This window comes from Orcinus orca, chromosome 18 (assembly GCF_937001465.1).
Source record: "Orcinus orca chromosome 18, mOrcOrc1.1, whole genome shotgun sequence".
Lineage (NCBI taxonomy): Eukaryota > Metazoa > Chordata > Mammalia > Artiodactyla > Delphinidae > Orcinus > Orcinus orca.
Window position 1 is genome coordinate 12,231,284 of NC_064576.1, and position 20,327 is coordinate 12,251,610.

At 38.5% G+C, this 20,327-nt stretch overlaps 1 protein-coding gene across 2 annotated transcripts in view; it reads right to left on the reverse strand.

Moving 5' to 3' along the window:
• IPO5 (importin 5) overlaps positions 1–20,327 on the reverse strand; it is a 45,958-nt gene that overhangs the window by 12,436 nt on the left and 13,195 nt on the right. The window contains exons 4-15 of one of the 2 annotated variants that reach the window (XM_033435107.2): positions 19,767–19,959; positions 17,354–17,456; positions 15,833–15,929; positions 15,510–15,614; positions 13,072–13,194; positions 12,865–12,985; positions 10,604–10,691; positions 8,438–8,544; positions 3,334–3,458; positions 3,153–3,242; positions 2,895–3,068; positions 935–1,153 (exon numbers count right to left, since the gene is read on the reverse strand). In XM_033435107.2, coding sequence (XP_033290998.1) covers positions 935–1,153; positions 2,895–3,068; positions 3,153–3,242; positions 3,334–3,458; positions 8,438–8,544; positions 10,604–10,691; positions 12,865–12,985; positions 13,072–13,194; positions 15,510–15,614; positions 15,833–15,929; positions 17,354–17,456; positions 19,767–19,959 — 1,545 coding nt within the window. Of the gene's footprint in view, positions 1–934; positions 1,154–2,894; positions 3,069–3,152; positions 3,243–3,333; positions 3,459–8,437; positions 8,545–10,603; positions 10,692–12,864; positions 12,986–13,071; positions 13,195–15,509; positions 15,615–15,832; positions 15,930–17,353; positions 17,484–19,766; positions 19,960–20,327 lie in introns of both variants that reach the window. The other variant, XM_033435106.2, reaches the window with a different exon arrangement.

Below are 20,327 nucleotides of genomic sequence, written 5' to 3' on the forward strand. Positions count from 1 at the left end.
ACCCCTCAGATAAAAGTATTATATTGAAAATTTTTCATCTATATTGCAATGGACTTAGTGCTTTTTCTAGAAAAATACGTTTTCCAGTGAAGGTCAAAATGAATTGCAGTATAAAGATAGTTCTAGTGGCATCAAGTTTTGGTCCATGGCTTATGTATTTCCAGCAGTAAAAAGATAATCCAAATCCAGAAAGACAATTTTGGGTTGCTCCACAGAACTATATGATTTTCATTTAACTCTCTGCGAAGTTCTGGCAATCTCCATTGTATAAACTGTTTCAAAAATAGTTTGAAAGCCAAAATGCAGAGAACAGAACATAAAAATGTTTTATTGGTTAGTTTCTCAGCGTCTCCCAGAAAACAGTTTATAAGATAATAATGCTGGTTTTGGAGGAAATCAGAGAGAAAGGTTCTATATTGAAAGCTCTGAGAATCAGAACATGAGGGGCTGATGACAGAGGAGCTTCTTCTGAATTAGCTTTGACAGGTCTGAGACGTTAGCTAGGAAGAAAAACACACTGGCCCACCATCCTTGCTAATTATTTTCTGAAGAACTACATGCATATAAATTTCTCTTGGGACACTCAATGCTTTTTGGATTAACAGAAAAGCAACTGGAATGTTCCCAAGCACATGTTCAAGTGGGCGAAACTAAACATATGGGTCTTGAATTCCACAAGCCTCCATAGAGACAGACTGTACCCATAAGAGAAGGTTTCAAGAGCATAACTGAGTTAAGAAACCTTAATATTAGCGATGAAAAAATGAAGGAAACAATTTATTTATATATAAAATTAAAGTAATATGAGAGTAAGATGATGGGAAAAAACAAGTATCCAGAAAACCATTTATCAGAAGGAAAAAACCCTCTGGTACCCTCAGTGCCTCCGTAGCCAAATTCAAACAAAAAATTCGACGTACTACAAATCACGTACTTTTTCCTTCCCAACAGCCAGACCAATGAGGCTGATGCATTCAATAGTTTTTCCTCTGAGAAGTCTGAGCTCCTTTTGAACTGCATTCTCAACAATGTGCTTCAGTGATGGCATAAATAAGTCATAGTAGGGGACAAATTTTTCTTCTGCAGTATCTGCAACTGATGCGATAGACGTCACAACTTGTTCCAAAACTAACTTGGTGCCTTTCTGAATCAACTAGAAGGAAGACACACAACAACCACACAAATGAGAACATGGAAGAAACACTCCCTGAAAGTTCCCGAGGGCTTTTCTGAAACCGCAAGCTGAGCCCACCCTCCGGCAGCCACACTGGAGACTGTAGGTCTTAAAGCAAATGTAGGAACGGCGCTGAACTATTTGTATTTATGTGTGATGTTCTCTCCTTAACACAGTGCTCCTGGACTACTGCAGATGTTCCTCACGCCGCTCGTCAACCACAGCCGCTCTCGGCAGAGCTCTTTCTCCTTGTACCACAAGCCCCAACACACCTTTATAAGGTCAGCTTACTCCCTTCTTCTGCATCTCAGCATCTGCTCTGTTTCATGTCATGACTGGCCTCTGATCTCCCTGGAATGTCCTTCTTCCTCGGCTACTCTCTCTTTGCATTGCTCTTGCTCACATACTTTAACCTCCTCCCCAGCCCATCTTAGCAACTCCTTCCTTCAGTCTGTATCTCACATATTGGACCCATGAGGGGAGGGAGGATTATACAGAGGCACCCTTCACACTTCAGCCCTTTACCCAAATCTACTAGTAATGTCACATCTGATCCATCAATTCCTGATTTAACTAACCTAACCGATCTGCCTTCAACTTGTCTATCTCTGTGTGTTTTCAGATACACGCATGTTCCTGTATCATGTTCTTAGTTTGCTGTCATTGGACACTGAGCACGCATCCTTTGCTTTAAAGCCCCTTCTTTGCCTTCTGAGACATTATTTCCTCTCTTCCTCCCTGTTCTCCTTTAGACCAGTGCTAGGCACAGTGTGGTTTACCAACTGTTACCAGTTCATCATGAACTAAAGTATAGAAACTGAGTATTATATAGCGATTTGACAGTAACTTTATGTCTGCTGAATATAATAGTTAAACGGCTTTTATTTTGCATGTCCTTTTTATTCATTTCACTTTAGAGTAGAAATTTATTTTCATTATATTTGACAACAAACTGGGCTTCAATCTTTGCCTTTCTTACCTGAATCTTCTCTCTCTCATGATGCTACACTGACAACATTCACTTGTTTTTAGGTTGCCTCTTACTTAAACTGAAACTATAAACTGTCTTCTATTTGGATGGCCAGGCCTTATTTTAAGAATTCAACGTATTTAAAACAAAAAGGATATTCTTTTCTACATATTCTCTACTTCTCTCACCCAGGTTAGGAGAGTGGTCAACATTTTTTGCTTCTTTCTCTTTCATCTTTTAAAATTCAAAGTGGCAGAGAGAAACAGCTAATGCTTCCTGAGAAGCATCTTTCAGAATCACTTTTCCTTCCAATTTCCACTATTACCATCCAAACTCGCTGAACAATAATCGTATGATGGTCTTGCCTTAAATCTTCCCCATTTATGTTTATGCCTCATGTTGCTACTGTGCTAATTTCCTACAATCACGTTTTCATGGTTTCTTGCAGCAATTAATTTATGTAATTCCAAATTTACATAAATAATTTACAGAGTTCAAAAATAACTCTGCCTTGTTTTCCAGGCAATTCACATGTTGCTTTTACCTACCCTTTAGTCCATATCTTTCCCAAGTCTAATACTGAGCAGCCCATTCTCTGGTCAAGCCTGAATTATACTAAGAACAGCCTGGAATGTCTTCCTAACTTTCTATTCTTTATGGCCATTCTGAAAAGTCCTTCTTTCTCCAGGTCTTACCTATCAAATTAAATTAATCTTTATAAATAGGGAGCTTAAAGATCTCGAAACTTACCTCTTGAAGTTTAAGGACCATGATGGAATGCAGATGTTTCACCAAATTATCTAAATATGGAATAAGTAGTGACTTGGGACAGTCTTCGGTGAAGTTAATGAGAGCGGCAGCGGCATGGGCCTGTACACGCTGATTGCCCTGGTCTTCCATGGTCTGCAGCAGAGCTGCAATCACCTGTGAAATGAAGTCACACACACAGACATTTTCAAATGCCATCCCTCTTCTTAGAGTTTGAGTGTCCACAGACTCATTACTTACCTTCTCATGGAATTTCTTTTGGAAACCAGGTGCAAAATCCGTAGCCATCTGTCCCACGGCATTACAGGCTGCATACCTCACTCTGGGATGCTGGAATAGGTGCCTTTGTATTAGTAAAGGCAATAGGGTCCCATGTGAAACTAAGGCAATAATTATGAATCAAATATTTACTGGTACTTACAGGATCTTGAAGAAAAAGCAAAACAAAATTTACTATCTCATTTAGAATTCCTTCCATTTGCTGGTGGCATCCTTCCCCAATGGCAGATAAGGCCATTAATCCTGCATGCCGATACTTCCAGTCAGCTACAGAACAGAATTACACAGGAAGGAACAGCAATTAGACACTACAAACATGTCATTCTGGTAGTCAGAAGTATAAGGAAGTTCTCCTTATTTGGAAAAGAGTAACAAAATACTTTTATAAATGTTTATTAACCAGAAAAATAGAAAAAGTGCCTGACTGGATTACTTCATTGTCACAGTGGTTATGTCACACAAGCATTTCTACTCTGAAAGTTAAAAGGCAATATGGTGGGTAGAGGGAGGGATAAATTGGGAGATTGGGATTGACACTACTATATATGAAATAGATAACCAATGAGAACTTACTGTATATGTATAGCACAGGGAATTCTGCTCAACACTCTGTAATGACCTATATGGCAAAAGAATCTAAGAAAAAGTAGATATATGTATATGTATAACTGATTCACTTTGCTGTACACCTGGAACTAACACAACATTGTAAATCAACTATACTCCAATAAAAAAATAATGCTCTCACCATATTATAAAGGGGAGCAAATGTTCAGATGAAAAGAACACAAACAAAAAACCCAAAACAAAAGCACCCTGGGATCCTCAGTGTAAGAGGATCCTGAGAATGAAAGTTTGAGAACTGCTGGTATAAGGTTAACTAAGTTGCAGAAAAATCCTAAATTGGACATTAGACTTAATTTTTCCCTTTCCTTTGGGGAGCCCAAAACCCATGTAAAGATGAAGTCTGTTGTAACTCATTCCTCTGAAAAACTGCTAATTTTTTCTGTTAAACATTAAAACTTTATTATTATTATTTATGATAACATTATTATATATATGCTTTAACTGTATTTCAATTACTCAATATACCATTAAGCCAAATTTCTCAACTGAGGAATAATAATCCTAAGAAACCAATATCTGATACTAATCCTTGCATACTGGACACATTATTTTAAAGAGGAGTAAATAGACTTATTGCCATGATCATTTTGCAATGTATACAAATACTGAATCATTACGCTGCACATCTGAAACCAATATAATGTTACGTCAGTTATAACTCAGTTAAAAAACACACAAGGGACTTCCCTGGTGGTGCAGTGGTTAAGACTGCACGCTTCCAATGCAGGGGGTCTGGGTTTGATCCCTGGTCAGGGAACTAGATCTCACGTGCATACCGCAACTATAAGAGTTCGCATGCCACAAATAAGGAGCCTGCCAGCCGCGACTAAGGAGCCAGCAAGCCGCAACTAAGACTCAGTGCAAACAAACAAATTAAATTAAATTTAAAAAACACACAAAAATAAATAGTAAAGAAATGTGCAGAGTTCCTAGAAGTATGTTCAGCAAATGTAATCGGATGGTACTGGGATTTGAAAATGGTTTTCCTCCTTTGAATTTTAAGATTAAAAAAAAAATTGGGGGCTTCCCTCGTGGCGTAGTGGTTAAGAATCCACCTGCCAAGACCTAAATGTAAGGCCAGACACCATCAAACTCTTAGAAGAAAACACAGGCAGAACACTCTATGACATAAATCACAGCAAGATCCTTTTTGACCCACCTCCTACAGAAATGGAAATAAAAACAAAAATAAACAAATAGGACCTAATGAAACTTCAAAGCTTTTGCACAGCGAAGGAAACCATAAACAAGACGAAAAAACAACCCTCAGAATGGGAGAAAATATTTGCAAATGAAGCAACTGATAAAGGATTAATCTCCAAAACATACAAGCAACACATGCAGCTCAATATCAAAATAACAAACAACTCAATCAAAAAATGGGCAGAAGACCTAAATAGACATTTCTCCAAAGAAGACATACAGATTGCCAACAAACACATGAAAGAATGCTCAACATCACTAATCATTAGAGAAATGCAAATCAAAACTACAATGAGATATCATCTCACACCGGTCAGAATGGCCATTATCAAAAAACCTACAAACAATAAATGCTGGAGAGGGTGTGGAGAAAAGGGAACCCTCTTGCACTGTTGGTGGGAATGTCAATTGATACAGCCACTATGGAGAACAGTATGGAGGTTCCTTAAAAAACTAAAAATAGAACTACCATATGACCCAGCAATCCCACTACTGGGCATATACCCTGAGAAAACCATAATTCAAAAACAGTCATGTACCAAAATGTTCATTGCAGCTCTATTTACAATAGCCAGGACATGGAAGCAACCTAAGTGTCCATCAACAGATGAGTGGATAAAGATGTGGCACATATATTCAATGGAATATTACTCAGCCATAAAAAGGAACGAAACTGAGTTACTTGTAGTGAGGTGGATGGACCTAGAGACGGTCATAGAGAGTGAAGTAAGTCAGAAAGAGAAAAACAAATACCGTATGCTAACACATATATATGGAATCTAAAAAAAAAAAGAAAATGGTCAGAAGAACCTAGGGGCAAGACGGGAATAAAGATGCAGACCTACTAGAGAATGGACTTGAGGATACGGGGAGGGGGAAGGGTAAGCTGGGACAAAGTGAGAGAGTGGCATGGACATATATACACTACCAAACATAAAATAGCTAGCTAGTGGGAAGCAGCCGCATAGCACAGGGAGATCAGCTCGGTGCTTTGTGACCAGAGGCGTGGGATAGGGAGGATGGGAGGGAGGGAGATGCGAGAGGGAAGAGATATGGGGACATACGTATATGTATAACTGATTCACTTTGTTATAAAGCAGAAACTGACACACCACTGTAAAGCAATTATACTCTAATAAAGATATTAAAAAGAAAAAAAAAAAGAATCTGACTGCCAATGCAGGGGACACGGGTTCAAGGCCTGGTCCGGGAAGATTCCACATGTCATGGAGCAACTAAGCCCGTGCGCCATAACTACTGAGCCTGCGCTCTGGAGCCCGTGAGCCACAATACTGAGCCCGCGCACCTAGAGCCTGTGCTCTGCAACAAGAGAAGCCACCGCAATAAGAAGCCCACATACCACAACGACGAGTAGCCCCCTCTCACCACAACTAGAGAAAGCCTGCGTGCAGCAACGAAGACCCAAATATAAATAAAATAAAGCCAAAAATAAATAAATAAAATAAATAAAAAATTAAAAAAATTGGTGTTTACTATTTAAAGAAAAAACAATAAAACGTTTTAAAAATAAAGTGGGGTATATAGTAAGTTACTGGAAAATATGCATCGTTTTAAAGCCCTTTTCACATGAAGTATTAAATACACCTTTGGATCCTAACTCCAAACGTGGGTGTAGGGCAAGCATCACTTTCTTATTTTTTTTAATTTTTTAACAGACAAGGAAGGAAACAAAGGTCCAGACGTGCTCAAAGCCATACATTTAACAGTAACAAATCTTTATTGAGAGTTCATTGCCATACATGGGAAGGCTTCTGCAGCCAGCTAGTTATGCTGTAGCAGGAACTTAAATTCTTTAACTACAAATCACAAGCAGTTCCACAACATATTTGAAGAATGGCATTAAGCAGCGGTGAAACACTGATAGCTGGGTGACCGTGTGTAACCTTTCATGTCTCTGGGCTTTACTTTCTTCATCTTAAAAACTGAAAAGCTAGATTCTGTCTAGTAGCTTTAATAGGTTGAGCAACCTGTGATGTTGACTGTCTATCCGTTTGGGGAAAAAACCCTCAAAATTTAGGGAGTAAAAAAAGGAAAAACTATTATTCAAGACCCAGATGTAAAATCACATCATTAAAAAGGGATAACAGGGGCTTCCCTGGTGGCGCAGTGGTTGAGAGTCCGCCTGCTGATGCAGGGGACACGGGTTCGTGCCCCGGTCTGGGAAGATCCCACATGCCACGGAGAGGCTAGGCCCATGAGCCATGGCTGCTGAGCCTGCGTGTCCGGAGCCTGTGCTCCGCAATGGGAGAGGCCACAACAGTGAGAGGCCCGCGTACAGCAAAACAACAACAACAACAACAAAAAAAAGGATAACGGTTTTGGACCATGCCTTCTTAGGATAAATAAGAATCTTACAGGATAAGGAGGACCTAGGTAAAGGCTAAGGGCTGGAGTTCTCAAAAATTCACTTTCATGTGAAGCTGGTATTCTGTGATTCCATTTCACTACTTTAAGATCCCAAATCAATGGTTTGACCCTCAAGTCTGTCTCTTGTAATACATGCTACAGATACACATGTTCATACATGTAAGCCAGGATTTCTGTAGAAGAGTGTATGCAGTAGCATTATTTGTTATCAACAGAACTATTACAGTTTAATGGGGAATTGTGGAATGCTACGTGGCTGTTAAACGAAAGGGAAGCCATCGTGTGGTGATATGATACACTGGGGAGCGGAAGCATGGGATCTGTATGCTATATTCATGTTAAACACAACTGTACATGTGCATAAATGAGGTCAGAGACTCAAGTCTCAGAGGACTGTTAACAGTGGCCACCCCGAATCTAAGTTAAGGGACTTTCAGTTGTATCTGAATTTTTAAAAAACATCAAGCACATTAACTTTGTAATTAAAAGGACAAAAACAACAACTTTTGTTACTGATACAAATTACAGGTACAAGGCTAACAAATGACCAAATATTTGCTAGGAATATAAAAGGAGAAATACAGAAGTAGCTTCTCCTCTAGAAGTAGGTATTTTTTTAAAAAATAAAAGATATTAGATGAAGGAAGACTGTGAATCAAATACATGCATACTTCATAAACATCCAAATAATGGTGTTTTATTTAAATTCAAATTTAGATATTTCTGGCTAGGGAGTAAATCTGTCAATTTTCCTTAGAATTTTTAATTTTTTCCCATATACTGTAGCCCATTCTGGGGAAGGAGAATTGAATAATATTTGCAGTATTGAGGAAAAAATATTCTTTACTGTAAGACTGAGTGGTTCTAAAGATGACTGAATAGGATTTTATCAATATGAGAATTAGGTTAAACATAGAATATAAAAAGGCAAAGACTGACTTTTAGACACAGTCTAAGCATTTGTTAGAGTTTACGATTTGGAAAGCCACACTCCACTATTCTAGCATTTGAAAGAGATAACAGCTTACGATTCTGAAGCATCTGCATAATATGTTCCTTGATCATCGGCAGGACGAGCTTTCCACCAAGTCCACAAGCCATTCGGTCTAAAGCACTCTCACCAGCAACCGCATTGCTACACACAAACAAAATGATATAATCGTGACATAAGCAAAATACACAAGAATAGGACACTGCACGGACATATTTCTAAACATGTTATTAAACTGAGACTGAAGAAGAATTAATTCAAGTGGTCTTTCTAATATATGTAGTGAAGCTGTGGGTTAAAAAACCCTAGAGTTTAAAAAAGAGGGGGGATAAAATTTTTATCATGCCTCACTGTGGTTTAAAAGTCTTATGTCTGGGGCTTCCCTGGTGGCGCAGTGGTTAAGAGTCCGCCTGCCGATGCAGGGGACACAGGTTCGTGCCCCGGTCTGGGAAGATCCCACATGCCGCAGAGCGGCTGGGCCCGTGAGCCATGGCCGCTGAGCCTGCACGTCTGGAATCTGTGCTCCGCAACGGGAGAGGCCACAACAGTGAGAGGCCCACATACCGCAGAAAAAAAAAAAAAGTCTTATGTCTGAATCTGACCTTTCAAGCCTTTTCCTACTCTCCCCCCACACACCACTCACTGGTTATAACTTAGCTTCTGACACTTTCAAGACTCAGGGGTAAGCAGAGTGTTTAGGAGAGCCTTGTGTATATCATTTCCTGGAAATATATTCTTCAAACTTATCAGTGGGGAGAACATAGAAAACTGAAAAAGGTACTGAGCCTGTATGTGATTTTTTCCTCACTGTGAGCTTATTCATCTTTAAGGGGTGCAATTTGCATTGCAAAAAACTATGCATTGGTGAAAGTAAATTCTAGTTTTTTTCCCTGAAAACTGAAGAAAAATTTGGGCATAAAAGCCTTCGCACATTAATTCTGTTTTAGAACTGCAAGATAAGCAGTGAGTTTGTCATGTGCATAATCTTTAACTGTTCTGTGTGAAGGCAAGACCAGAATGATGAAACTATGACCTTCAGAACAGGTTCTTAGACTTAAACTGACCTTGAAAATATATTTATGCCTTATTTACTCACAGATAAAATCTTATTCACCCAGTCCAGAAAAAAAATAGCACCATATAAATGTTAAGTGCCTTTTACAGGGCAAATTAAGCCAGGTAGCAGCACATAACAGTAACTGAACCAGGGCAAGAAAACCTGATTGGAGCCCAGTCTTCTCTTCAGCCCTATTTGATGATTTCCAGTCAAGCATTATTTTCATACTTCTAAAGAGTATTTAGGCCAAAAGTCAGTCATTTTTAATAATAGGATTAAGTTTCAAAAAGACACCATATAGTCTGTAAATCGAATGTCTAATTCTATCTAATATCTGTTATAGTAGCTTACACCAACTACCAGTCTTCTGGGGAAATTATTTCAGTTCTTTTTAAGAAAAGGAGGTAAGGCAGTATGTATGATTCACTGGGAAGAGTGAGGGAAGTGGTATTAAGCCCAGTCTACTGAGTGGCTAGACAACCCTGGACAAATCACTGAATCCTCCCTCTCCATTTCTGCATCTATAATATGATACTATACCCTTTAGGACCACTGAAAGAATCAAATTAAAATAGCTGCTCTGACGTGCTATGTTTCATATATGTAAGGAGCCATTATCACTACTTCACAGTGAATATAAATTCTGATCGACTTTTCCACAGGAATCTGTATTCATGGGTACCTACTAGGTTAAAACAAGTAAAATAGTAATTTGAGTGTTACTGTCACCCAGTGTATGAATCTCACCATCATTGCCTCCTCTCTATCCTAAACATAAATTGCATTATTTGGGGAAAACACTATTCTAAGTTAACGCCTATGCATATAAAGGCATTTATCACAATAAAGCTTCTTTATATATATTTTAGAAGATACTATTAAAAAATTCTTGAAGAAAATTTAGAGTAAAACAGGGTAATAAAGATAGCTACTTTATTAAAGATAAGTATTTAAAAAATTTGGTACAGAGAAACACACAACGGAGAAAGCCTAAACGTCCGATATTCCAAACTTAAAAGTTTAACTTCGGATTTACGGAATACAGTGTGGGGAAGAGATAGGCCTTGTAACCCTAAGCCCTCACTGCCACCCGACCTTGCTCTATCCGGTCAAGGAACCTTCACGGTTTCTAGTGTGTGTGACTACCTGTCAAAATCATCATCTTCTAGTTCGTCCGCATTTGCCCAGTCCTCATCCTCTTCAAGGTCCACCATCATGGCTAACATCTGAGGAACTAAAGAAAATAATTATTTCATACCCGAAGACTGTCTCTTTAATTTTGTCAATATCACCATGTACTAACAACTTTAAGAAGTAAAAAACAAAGGATTTGCTTTGCTTCTAAGAGTAAAACAAAAAAATTATTTGCCTGTTCTCCCCAAATCTGGTTTGTTACATTTTTACCTTTTTTATCACACTGGCTTTAGATCTTGTTCTTTTTAAGAAGTAACATTAAGGATAAAAGTCAGATATTCCAAATCCTGTTACGTCCTCTTCCTCCCTCACCAGAAGCAAGCACCATAATAAAATCAATGTTTCTCATTACCAAACTGTTTTTACACTTGAACTATATAGTTTCCTCTATGTATAACATATAGTACTATTCCAAGATTTTACTTTTATATAATAAATGGTATCACTATATATATCCTTTGGCAATTTGCTTTTTTCTCAGCACACATGGATTCCATTTGCATTACTTCATAGCATTTCATTATATAAACACACTATCCTGTTGGTGGACATTTCAGTTGTTCCTAATTTTTTTCCTATTACAAAATTTGCTTTGATGAGATTCTTATACATATCTCCTTGACAAGTGTGAGTTCAGGGCATGAAATTGTTACAAGTATCTTTAATATTACTAAAACCCACTGAACTGCTCTCCATAGTGGCGGCATAGACTTGATTCCTATGGGAAGGTCAAAGGAGGCCTGTCTGTATATTGTGCAAGGTGTGAAGCGCTCCTGTGAGTTCTCTCTGCTCCACACCCTTCATCGACACTTGATATTGTCAAACTTTCTGACAGTTGGTATTTGATAGTTAATTACATCTGTATTTATGGAGACTGAGCAGTGTTTAATAGCTATTTCAGATTCCTCTATTGCGAACTGTTACTATGCATTTCATTTTAAGAAAGACTATGGGGCTTCCCTGGTGGCGCAGTGGTTGAGAGTCCGCCTGCCGATGTAGGGGACGCGGGTTCGTGCCCCGGTCCGGGAAGATCCCACATGCCGCGGACCGGCTGGGTTCGTGAGCCATGGCCGCTGAGCCTGCGCGTCTGGAGCCTGTGCTCCGCAACAGGAGAGGCCACAACAGTGAGAGGCCCGCGTACCACAAAAAAAAAAAAAAAAAGGAAAGAAAGACTATGGAAAGTTATAAAATACTTGTTATAAAAGGGGGTTTGAGGGCTGACTAGGTTGAGCATAACTACTCTAACTCACCCAAGCTTACTTCACTTTCTGATTGGGGGCAGATGTCCTTAAAATAATGGAATCCAGTAAGTTCCCAGCTTCTATTTTCTGGACACCAAAACTTTGTTGATGTGTGTGCAATGAACTACTTTCTCTCAGTCTGTGGCTTATCTTTTAATTTCACTCATGATGTATTTGGATGGTCAAATTTAGTACAAATTTAGTAATGTTTGCATCTATGGTTTCTGACTCAGTCTTAAAAAAAAATCACTTTCTACTATTAAAAGCTTTACTTATAAAATGTATCTATTATTTCACGTTTAATCAACCGAAAATTGGGTTTCATACAATATTTGAAGTTGGGATATGTTTTTCCCATAGAAATAACCAGTTGTGCCAACGACCTTTGATGAATTACCTTTTTAAGTCCATTCTGTCTCCATGTGAGTGGATCTGCTCCTGGACCCTTTCGTTCTATCCAACTCATCTATTACCTGCACCATCAACAAACTCTAAATCGTCATAGCTGACAGGCAAGATCTGTACTTTATTCATCAAAATTGTCTTGGCTACTCCAGGCCCTATGTTCTTCCACACAAAGTTTAGAATCAATCTTATCATGACCAATTCTATTGTGATTCTGGCTAAAATTATATTGAATTTTTAGGTTAATTTGAGGAGTACTAATATTTGCTTCTGCTATTAGTCTTTCAATGCGTCATCCAATTTTCCCCATAGAGGTCCTGTATATCTTTCGATCTACTTCCAGGTATTATAAGTCATGCCTGCTGTTCTGAGGTTTCAGGGTGCTGTAGCATGGCCATCATGTTGGGTCCATGCAGTTAAGAAGTACAAGTGCATTTCCCCAGAATCACCTGAGTTTGAAAGGACATTCCTTCTACCAATAGAATCTGTGGACTCGCACAACTCTCAGCAAACTTATCCAACAATTTTGCCACCGTAACACCAACTACTTAAAGACTTTTGACTTACTAGTCTGTGCAACAATATTGGTATGTTTTCTTAACATAGCAGCTGCAGTCTCAGAGAGGGTCACAATTACTTCAAGGGCAAGCTGGCGTTGCATATTATTGAGGCTGGTGTCTCCACACAACTACAAAAAAAGACATACTTGTATATATTTAGTAGTTTATTCACGGAAAATAAGAAACGGAACATTTACCTAAGTATTTAATTTACCTTCAGACTTAGCTGTAAAGTTGCTTCCAAATGAGGACGTAAATACTTTGGAACAGTGTCTGCAATCTCAACAAGGGATTTTAGGACCGAATCATCATTCTGGTAGCATGAGTCATTTACAGCCTAGAAAAGGTGAAATAAATAAGGTCTGTGTTCAAGAGTCACTTTATGATGCCTCATTGGCCAGAACATCAAGAGGCAGACAACAAAGAAGTACTAGTATTCTTTTTCACTGAGTAATAACTTAGCAATCAACATTATGCAGATATTCTACCTACAACCACATATATATTTTCCTTTTGCCTAATGTTAACTAGAAACACATAAAGATTGAAACCTAAGTAAAAATTAAAACCAGTGCAACTATAATAACCACAACAACACTTAAGACTGGCAAAGAATTTTTTCATAACCAGACGGAATCCCTTTTTCTCTGTCCTTCCAATACCCACACATATAGTAAATACTAGATCCTATGATACATTTAAAGTGTCCAATATCACCCGATTTATTTCTCTTTGATGTCAAGTTTGGTCACTGTGGAATTTAAGTATGCATTTTGTATCTACCTTTGCCTATTTCAGAGTCACAACTCCTAAAAGTTCTAACATTTTACCTTATTCTAAATTCAGAGGAAGAAAAATCTGAAATTAGACTTAAATAATGTGTAACTCAAGACTTGTAGATAAGGGACTTCCCTGGTGGCGCAGTGGTTAAGAATCCACCTGCCAATGCAAGGGACGTGGGTTCGAGCCCTGGTCTGGGATGATCCCACATGCCGCGAAGTAACTAAGCCCGTGAGCCACAACTACTGAGCCTGTGTGCCTAGAGCCCGTGCTCTGCAACAAGAGAAGCCACCACAATGAGAAGCCCGCGCACCACAACGAAGAGTAGCCCCCGCTCGCTGCAACTAGAGAAAGCCCGCATGCAGCAACGAAGACCCAACGCAGCCAAAAATAAATAAATAAAATTTTAAAAAAAAGATTTGTAGATAATCAACTACTAAAACAATAGAATGTTTCATCAGTTAATGTTTTGTCATTGACCTAAACTATCTTTTCAGCTTAATAGCACAGGGAAAAAAGTTTCTACTAAGTTCTGGTAATAACTCTATCACATATGAACCTTTAGTTTTAGCTCCCCTAAATCCTCTCTAACCTGGTCCTCAGCAGGGGCACTATTCCTCTCAGGAGGTGCTTCTTGGTTGTCACAGATTGAGGAAATACAAAGGCCAGGGGTACTATATGTCCTACATCTGTGACACAAATGCTTACGAAGAACTCATCTGACTTTCTTACCATGCATCTTGCATGATTATGCCAGACACTTACATAAATGAAAATCTCATTTATAATGATCTGAACCTAGAACCTAACTCACAAATTATTTTTTGCCTGGTTTTAATGTACCATGATGTCCCCACCCCCCGCAAAATGTAAATACTGTATAAATTGAGAAGGAATACATATTTTGTTTTGTCCAGAACTTCACCATTTCTGGAAATCACCAGTTCAAATCACCAACAGTAACAGAAATCATGGTGTTCGAACCGCCGATGATACCTCTGTATCAGTCCACATTTTTAGCTACTGCATTTGTATAGATCACTTAGAAATCACCCAGTCTACTGTGTCTTTGTTGTGGTCAGGCCCTAGCATTTATATGTGGAAAAGTATGCCATTTTATTAGACATTACTTTCTATTTCTTCTTTGTATCCACTTAAGGCCATACATTGATATTTTAAAAACTTGTATGTGTACATGAATTGCTACTATGCATTTCATTTTAAGAAGGACTATGGAAAGTTATAAAATACTTGTTATAAAGGGGGTTTGAGGGCTGACTAGGTTGAGCATAACTACTCTAACTCACCCAAGCTTACTTCACTTTCTGATTGAGGCAGATGTCCTTAAAATAATGGAATCCAATAATGTCAACTAACCATAAACTACTTACTTTATAAGACAAACTGTTACAAGCCCTGTATTTAACGTAAGGACTGCAGTCCAATTGGGGTTTCAATTGTGCATGATTTCACCACTTACCAACACTGTGACCTTGGGCAAGTTTCTTACCCTCTCCTCCTTAGTTTCTCCTTATGTAAAAATGGGCATTACATTTCATAGGTTATTTGGTTGTTCTAATGGAAATAACCTATGTGATTACATATTCAATAATAAACATAAATTGCTCGTATCATTTGCCTTATAGAAAAAATCTGAAACTAAGAGACCAAAGGTCTGTCAAAGACAAAAGATATTAACTCAACGGGGACAGAGATTTGCATGTTTTGTTCATTGCTGTATCCCCAGCTGGCACATAGTAGGCAACAAATATTTATTGAATAAATGAATGCATTACAGAACTCTGATGAGAATGTAAGCAACAGAAAACCACTAAGGATATAATTATCACCTATTCTAAACTGTTTTCTTACCTGTAAGAATCCGGGTAACAAGTCTGCAAAATGTTTGAACAGGGCAACATTATGTTCGTTTGCAAGTATAAATGCAGCAGTAGCTCTAGCAGATAATGTCCTGATCTAAAATGAAGAGAGTAAAAATGCCAAACACGAGAAATTCTTAATAGATGCAAGTTCAAGTTTTCTTACTCAAGACGAAAATTTTCTTTATCAGTAAAACTAGTAGTTATATTTTAAAGTATAAAAGCAAAGACGATCTCCAAACACATAGATTTCTTTCACAAGTTAGGTGCTATATTAAATTAGGTGTTAATATTAACGGAATTGAAATTATTTACCGATGGATGTTCCTGATCTTGCATACACTGAACTAACATCCGTTTGATGACGTCTAAATAGTGCTGCTGTTGATTTCCAAAAATTCCAGGAAAGTTCCTGAAAAAATGATCCAAGGCATGCTTTAAAAACCACATTACAGGGGCTTCCCTGGTGGCGCAGTGGTTAAGAATCCACCTGCCAGTGCAGGGGACATGGGTTCGAGCCCTGGTCCGGTAAGATCCCCACATGCTGCGGAGCAACTAAGCCTGTGCGCCACAACTACTGAGCCTGTGCTCTAGAGCCTGCGAGCCACAACTACTGAAGCCCACTTGCCTAGAGCCTGTGCTCTGCAACAAGAGAAGCAACTGCAATGAGAAGCCCGCACACCGCAACAAAGAGTAGCCCCCGCTCGCCACAACTAGAGAAAGTTCGTGCACAGCAATGAAGACCAAACGCAGCCAAAAATAAAATAAATTTATTAAAAAAAAAAACTACATTATACATCTAATTACGTGTCTAACTGACTTAAAAGTTTACATTAATCCTTAAGGCTGGACTTCATCTACCCATTTTCCAAGCAATCCTATTTTGGGGTCAGGTGAACAGAAAACAAACACAGTGGAATCAGACTGGGAGTAGAGGCGACCCAGGTGCACACCCATCCCAGCTCTCTGCTTTATCCTTATCACTGTCTCAGGGGGAAGCTGACCTGAAGTGCAGGATGGGACAAGAGCAAGCACAGGGGTTCAGGTGGTAACTGTAATGACCATGCTCACAATCAACTCCCAGCCTTGGTGATCCAGGCAGTCCAAGTTCTGCTCTACTTTAAAGGTGGTAAATAATTAAACTGAATACTTTTACTTAATTCTCCAATTTGGACTACTGATATAAAGATACACTTGACAACTAAAATAGAAAATGGTGTAATATCTAGTCTTAAGGTAGATCTCAAAAAAAATGTATATGGTCTTGATAAGTTATAAATTCAACTGTATATTTTAAATGCAGTAGAACTGTACAGTAGGCCAAACTTTTTAAAATGCAGTTAATCATTTAATTCTAAACTGAGATCATTTACTTATAAATGAGGTTATTAAAATATTATGTTTTTCTAAAGCTTGGTCACAGAAGACCCAGAAGACAGTGGGGATTCACCAGCATTCTTTCTCTGCTTCCAGATGCCATTATTTTATTTATTTATTTTTTTTTTTTCAGATGCCATTATTAAAGTGGCTTTCTAAAAGCTACAGCTGGTACTGTGTCAATCTCCTAAGGAAGAAACTGTCCCAGAAATTTTTTCACAATCATAAAAGACAAAGGAAAGAAATAAAATTGCAGAGAATCCCCGTATACAAAAAAGGATCATAATGGAAAACGAAAAGCTTTGTTCTTTTCAATTTTGCTTCCAACACAAATACAAAGCTTATCTAAAGGCATTATTTAAGGCTAAAAAGTTAAGCTAGACTAAAATAATCAATTGAAATGTGCTTTGGGCACTCATAACATTAAATTTCCCCCCCAAATTAGATCAATGTGTATACCAGAAAATATGAAGGGCAGCTTCCCGCAGTCCCACATTTTGAGAGCTGACTGAATCAAAAAGGAACTTCAGACCTTCAGGCCATTGGTTGTTGCCATCCTCATCTAAAAGGAAAGAAATCCAGGCATAACCTGTGTAAATCAAAACTTCAAAATATCAAGAGTGAATCCTTTCATTTCGTAAGGCTCATTCAAAATATGTGGCTGTAGAAAATGTCACCCGTTCTGTTTTTACAAAAATTCCAATAAAATCAAGTCCTTCCACCATAAACTGGCATTATAAGCTAGTAAAAGCAATTGTGTGCATCTGGGTTACATAAGCACAGACCATCAGCAGTGGTTATTTCTCAGGAGTGGGATCTAGAGAAAAGGAAGCACACTTTGACTACTGGACTGGTTGAATCTTTCATACGTACTATTTGTTATTAAAGAGTTTAAAAAGCAGGCAAAGCCAGTATTTGGTAACAAGTCTTAAAACCAAAATATTTATTACTTGCAAACTGGAGAATGGGAATGGGAATCCCAGAGCTGTGCTCACACTGTGCAGTTTTGTTTTTTTTTTTTTTTTTGTGGTACGCGGGCCTCTCACTGCTGTGGCCTCTCCCTTTGCGGAGCACAGGCTCCGGATGCGCAGGCCCAGCGGCCATGGCTCACGGGCCCAGCCACTCCGCGGCATGTGGGATCTTCCCGGACCGGGGCACGAACCCGTGTCCCCTGCATCGGCAGGCGGACTCTCAACCACTGCGCCACCAGGGAAGCCCCACTGTGCAGTTTTAAGTACTATAGGATGTTATCAATGTGTTTGTGTTTTAACAAGATTTTAAAATATAGATTTTTGTGATACTTTGTGACAAAAATGAACCACCACAAAATTCTACTGTACAAGTTAAGAGACTCACTGGTTTTACTGTCACAAAGAACTTAAGAGTTATAGAAAATACAGATGAGTTATGCATTAAAAAAAAAAAATTTCCCCCCCATTTGCTGAACTTCTCTGAAGTGGGTAGTGTGCTGACAAAAAAATTTATGGAGAGAGCACTTTGAAACATTCTGGAAATGCTTCCATTATTAAGTGATTTTGAGTTAGAAATGATGTAATCTATAAAAATTCCTATCTGCACACTTAAAAAACTTGAAAATAGAACTTCCCTAGTTAAAAAAATTCAAGTTTCTGTGGGTTTAGAACTTACTTAAAATATAAAAATTTAATGTTTCCTATTAGGTTTTAAGAATTTGTTGTATCAGTAAGTTGAATTGAACATCTGCATTACTAGTAGTGGAGATTAAAAAATTGTGTCATAATTTACTAAGCACAACTAGCAAAATTCTCCCAGTTAGCCTTATCTCAGTGAGGTATTCTTTTCAACCTTTAAAAATGCCACCTAAATGAACCAAGTTTAAAATCACATGTATGAATCTGTGAAAAAAAATAACACAGCATATCCAATTATATCATTAATGTTTTTAGTGAGACCAAAAAGAGTTCTGGCTGCAGATAAAATGCATTTTTAGGTGTTTTCATTTACCTTATCCTCTAAAAATATTTCTGGGTATTTAATAATGAACTATAGTAGTATAATAAGCGTATGTGCTTAATTCATAAACACAACTTTAACAGCAAAAAACCACCTGGAGGGCTTCCCTGGTGGCGCAGTGGTTGAGAGTCCGCCTGCCGATGCAGGGGACACGGGTTCATGCCCCGGTCCGGGAAGATCCCACATGCCGCGGAGCGGCTGGGCCCATGAGCCATGGCCGCTGAGCCTGCGCGTCCAGAGCCTGTACTCCACAACGGGAGAGGCCACAACAGTGAGAGGCCCACATACCGCAAAAAAAAAAAAAAAAAAAAAAACCTGCCTGGAGTCCACTGAATTCTATTTCTACTGGCAGGTTTATAAGTTAAACTATGCTTTCAAAACTACATATTAAGGGGAAAATAAAACTAGAAAATAAAACTAGAAGATTATTTCTCCACACAGAGAAATAGTTTTGAAGATCAATAGGTAAGTATTAATTACATCTGCATTTCACAAACATGTTATTTTTGGCTTTAAATGCAGAATCCATAATCACTCTCATTTCGAACAGAATAAATGATACTCAAGTACTTGTGGAGTCTTCCTCCAAGATTCCACTTAAAAAAAAAATAGGGCTTCCCTGGTGGCTCAGTGGTTGAGAGTCCGCCTGCCGATGCAGGGGACATGGGTTCGTGCCCCGGTCCAGGAGGTTCCCACATGCCGCGGAGCAGCTGGGCCCGTGGGCCATGGTCGCTGGGCCTGCGCGTCCGGAGCCTGTGCTCCGCAACGGGGGAGGCCACAACAGTGAGAGGCCCGCACACCGCAAAAAAAAAAAAAAAAAAAAAGATATATGTACTCATTTTGTTCAATAACATAATGATAAACGTATTTGCACACATACCTATCAAATTCCTGGCCAGCTCTGCAGCAATATCACAAATTTTTTTCCTCATGCTAGACTGTGTTTCCATTTGAATAATCATTAGTAGTTCACTCTTGATGGCACTCTGAACATCAGTGGGAAGAGTTGGATAGACTTCATCAAATGCAGAGGACAAAAGACGTCTTAGGAGAACGGCAGCCATTTGTCTAGCCTATAAATAGGTAACATTGTTAATAACTTGGTGTCTTACTGGAGAAAAAATTTCCAACAAGCTACATTCACTCTGCCATTGATGTACTTTACTATTCTAGTTTTACAATTCATTTCAAAAGTATTTTGTTAAGAGTTTTAAAACAAATAATAGGTAAAATACATAAAAATCTTCCTAATCACATCAGTCTACTGTACAGAAAATGCCACACAAAAGCTATTTGTTTAGAGCTGAGGAAAAGCCTTGAACATATTAGATCTTGAATAGGAACACATATCTTAGCAATGACAAACCTGTCTTTAATTCTTATTTTAAATATATTCTTTGGAGAAAAACAAATCTTAATATAAATCGCAAACCCTATAAAA